Source organism: Empidonax traillii, unplaced genomic scaffold (assembly GCF_003031625.1).
Source record: "Empidonax traillii isolate 1590-97213 ecotype Southwest subspecies unplaced genomic scaffold, ASM303162v1 scaffold34:size3740991, whole genome shotgun sequence".
Lineage (NCBI taxonomy): Eukaryota > Metazoa > Chordata > Aves > Passeriformes > Tyrannidae > Empidonax > Empidonax traillii.
In genome coordinates, this window is record NW_020955227.1 from 215637 (window position 1) to 219483 (window position 3847).

General features: G+C 50.0%; 1 protein-coding gene across 1 annotated transcript in view; it reads right to left on the reverse strand.

Moving 5' to 3' along the window:
- Positions 1 to 1183: 1183 nt before the first annotated feature.
- The window catches only part of CFAP77 (cilia and flagella associated protein 77), a 57152-nt gene continuing 54488 nt past the window's right edge, over positions 1184 to 3847 (reverse strand). Inside the window, exon 6 of the mRNA XM_027911629.1 lies at positions 1184 to 1410. Within this exon, the coding sequence (XP_027767430.1) occupies positions 1342 to 1410 (69 nt within the window). The 3' untranslated portion in view covers positions 1184 to 1341. The remainder of the gene's footprint in view (positions 1411 to 3847) is intronic.

The window sequence follows — 3847 nt, forward strand, 5'->3', positions numbered from 1 at the left end:
CAAAGGGCAGACTGAGGCACAAGCTGGCCCTGAGGAGGGGATGTGGGAGATGCTGAAGCAGCTGGTGGGGAGCCTTCCTTGTCCTGAGAGGGGTAAGAAAATCTACCCAATGCAGTTTACTTTGTTCTTTCATCTTGAGTGGTACAGTTTTAATGTTATGAAGAACTTTTCTCTTTGAGGTTTTGGGCTTAAAAGTTTGGCTGGAAATCCAGTGGGCAATGAGCCCTTGGCTCAACATGAATTCTTTATGTCCTTTGGCTGCTGGTGGGTCTATGTAGGAGGGCTGGGCTAGTCCTAGTGCTGAGGTGTGAGGGGAAAAATCATGCTGGGCACATGTTTGTTACCAGCCCCTTCCTGAGCTGGGGATGCAGCTGGGCCTGCCCAGGACAGCAGATCTCACCTCTCAGAGTGTAGCTCAGAACACATCTGAGCTCTCCAAGTGCCAGTGGGATGATGGATATGAAAACTGAAAGCTAATTTGACTTAGATAGATGGTACAATCTGAGCTCTGACAGTAGATGTGAGAGGCAGACTACACAGGAGTAATTAATTATTCCTGCAGCAATAATGGAGAGGCACAGTTAAAGTAATCACACTTATTACCAAGTGGTATCACACTGAGGGGAAGTGCTCTGTTGGGAGGAGATGGATTCCAAATGTGCTGGTAACTGAGCCTCTGCTGTCACCTGTGGGTGACCAAGCTGGGGTCTGGGAGCTGTGATGTCGAGTTGTTGTTGGAGTTTGAGTTTGTTCAGTAAGAGGTTCAGCCCCAGGGGACACGAGGCACCAGCAGCTCTTGGAGGGTGAGGGTGGAGCTGGCTGGAGTCATCTGCAAGTGGAGGCTTCTCTCTGTGGTGAGGCCTCACTTTGGCACAGTTGTTAAAGCAGGTGTTTGGATTCCTTCACACAGGAAAGGGCTCTGCTGCATCAGCCAGTGATTTGGCAAAGAAACGAGAAGGACTGATGGAGTATGAGATATTCTAGATTTGATATGGACTGCATTTAATGTAATTGTTCAGAACCAGCAGAGAAGGAGACTGTCCTGCTTTCCCTGTGGGGCTGTGCTGGTTGAACACTGCCCTGTTCCTGGGGTGTGCTGATACCTTGGGCACGATGACAGTCGTGGTGTTCAGACTAAGGTGCTGTGCCCTTGACATGAAGCAACAAACAGGCCGAGACAGAATCATTCCTGTTGTATTTGTGCTTTATTTGGCTGCATCTGCATTAGCATAACTCCGTAAAACCTGAGAGAAAGTCTGTGTGGGGTCACAGGGCAGTGCCCAGCACGGTCCTCAATGGGTGGGTGTTCTGGGGAAGGGCAGCACCTCTGGCAGGCACTTCTCAGTGGGAGGCACTGAGTGCCTTTTCACGAGTTTCAGGGTCTGGAAAAGTACTGAGATGAGGCTCAACCTATAAGGGAAGGAGCAGAGAGAGGATTGGTTACAGCCAGCAGCCAGCCACAGAAAATAGGTTGTAGCACTGACAGGGAAGAGACTGCAGATTGCACGAGGGGTTTTGCCTGATTGGAAAACGTTGCTCCAGCTCAAGTTAAAAACACTTTACCTGTTTAAAACGAGGAGTAGTTTTCTGATTGATTTCAGGAGGTTCTTATCCTGCTCTAGTAACAAAACCCTGTAGTCTTACCATGGTGTGTTTGTTGTCTGACACTTTTAAAGGCGGGCGATGCCCTAAGGTGGGCCCTGAAATAAATATGATTCATTTTCTACAACACAGGACTCATGTCCTTCACTGAGGTGCCCAGGGTGGGCTCAGAGCTCCCAGGGAAGATCCTGCTGGGATCAGGATCTGGTTGACTAACACAGAAGCAGCATCTCCCCAGGAATCACCTTCAAGGTGGGGAGAGGGTGAAAAAATGCCCATGACAATAAACAAAGGGGAAGCAACTTGGGGCAGAAATGTCCCAAGGCTGTTTGGTGTGAGCAGCAAACCTGCCCAGGAGATGCAGTTACTGAGATCTGAGTGTCTTCCTGCACGGAGTGGGTTTGCCGTGGGGGGGCCCACGGGCTTTACCTGCCCCAGCCCACTCCTCTGTGCCACATAAACCTGCCTCGTGTGGGTGTGCTGAGCTGCCTCCCTCTTCCCCCACCCTGCTCAGCCCGGCTGCATGTCAGGTTTTGCATATGTAAAAATACAGAGCAGTCTTTGCCCTGAAAAGCTGGCGAGTGATCTCATTAATCAAGACAAACAAAGCGTATTTAGCTCTTCCCCCTCTCTGGAGGGAGGCGTTCAGGTACTTAAATATGCATTGGAGTGCCGAACTTCAGACAGCTGTTTCTGGATGTTTTTGCTTTCTCACAAGTAGCAGCAGTGACATAACCCCTTTCTGGGAGGGAGAGGTGGGGGAGGCAGAACCAAGGGCTGCTAAAGTAGGTGGGTGTCCCCAGGGAGCTGGCAGAGACAATCCCTGGCTGTTCCAACTCCAACCTCCCATTAAAGATGCCCACATTTTCCCCCTCAGAGCTGGGATTGTTGGGAAAACCCAGTGCTTGCAGGTCAGGACAGCTGAGCTGCTTCTCTTGGATGTGCCTCCTGCCTTCCTGTCGTGCTCCCTTACCCACCAGTGCTGGGAAGAGGGAAATTTCGGCCTGGGACTGGGTTAAAGCCACAGGAAAGGAAAGAGCAGTTTCTTCAGTCCAAACTCGGTACAAAGCTACGGGGTGAGAAACGTCCCACTGAGCCACAACTGGCAGTGATTAAAATTAGCAGAGCCTTGATGAAGTTGTGAGGGATTCCAGCTCCTGCCCTCAGCATGAGTGAGTGGGAAGCACCAGGTGTAGGACAGGGACAAGTGCTATTTTAAAAAATGAGAAACCCTCTCCTAATGAGGGCCAGTAATTAGAGCCCAGATAACGGTGTCCTTGGGTCAAAGGTCTTACTATGACAGAGACCAGTCTGGAGAAGTCAATGCCAGTGATGGATCCTCATCTCTGATTCTTCTAATTCATATTTTAAATGATGAACCCAAAGGTACTTCCTCTGGAGACAGCTGATGATTTTTGCCATTACTCTGCTGTGGTAATGGGTTGTTATGTCAGGATTTTGTCTGAGTCATGGATTTGGAGCATTGGCTGTAGCAGGACAGGAATACAGTTTGTAGGCAAAAACTGGGTGGTTTTCCTTGCAGATGATGGAGCTGCAATGAACTCCAGCTGATGATGAGGAGCAATGTTTTTGCTGCTGCTCATTGCATTTGTTATTGACAAATGAAAACCTGCAGGACCCTTGGAGCTGGGATGTCATATCAGCGTTTGCTTCAAAGAATTAGAGGTGCAATAAAAAATACCACTCCTAAAACTTAAATACATATTTGGGAGGGTTATTTTAATTCGGGTTTCTCAGTTATGGAGGATAAATTAAAGCAGACATGTTAATGGAGGACTCAGAAATTGCATGTGAGATGCAGACAGGCTGAGCTGGTGCAGTGGGAAGGCAGAGCTCCCCCGATGGCAGCAAACCCCAGAGACTGACCAGGTGGGGTCAGTGGGTGCTGTGGGTGTTGGGCTTGTCCACGTTGAGGTGGGTGCTGAAGGCGCTGGGCACTGTGAGCACCCCTGGGTGCTCAGTAAGCTCAGCTGATACAGGAGGAGTTTTAGTTAATAGGATTTAATGGACTGTGATGACTCGTAGGAGCAGTTGAGAAAGAACCCATGACAGGGGCTGAAGCAAGTTAGAAGCAGCACCAGGCTGTGGTCCTGCCCTGGAGGGATCCACGCTGGGCTGCAGGGAGATGCAGCTTTACCTGCTCCTCTCCCAGCAGCTGCCTGGCTCTGCCCACCTGCTCACAGGCAGCTCCCCCAGCCTCGCACGATTTTTCACTTGAACACCA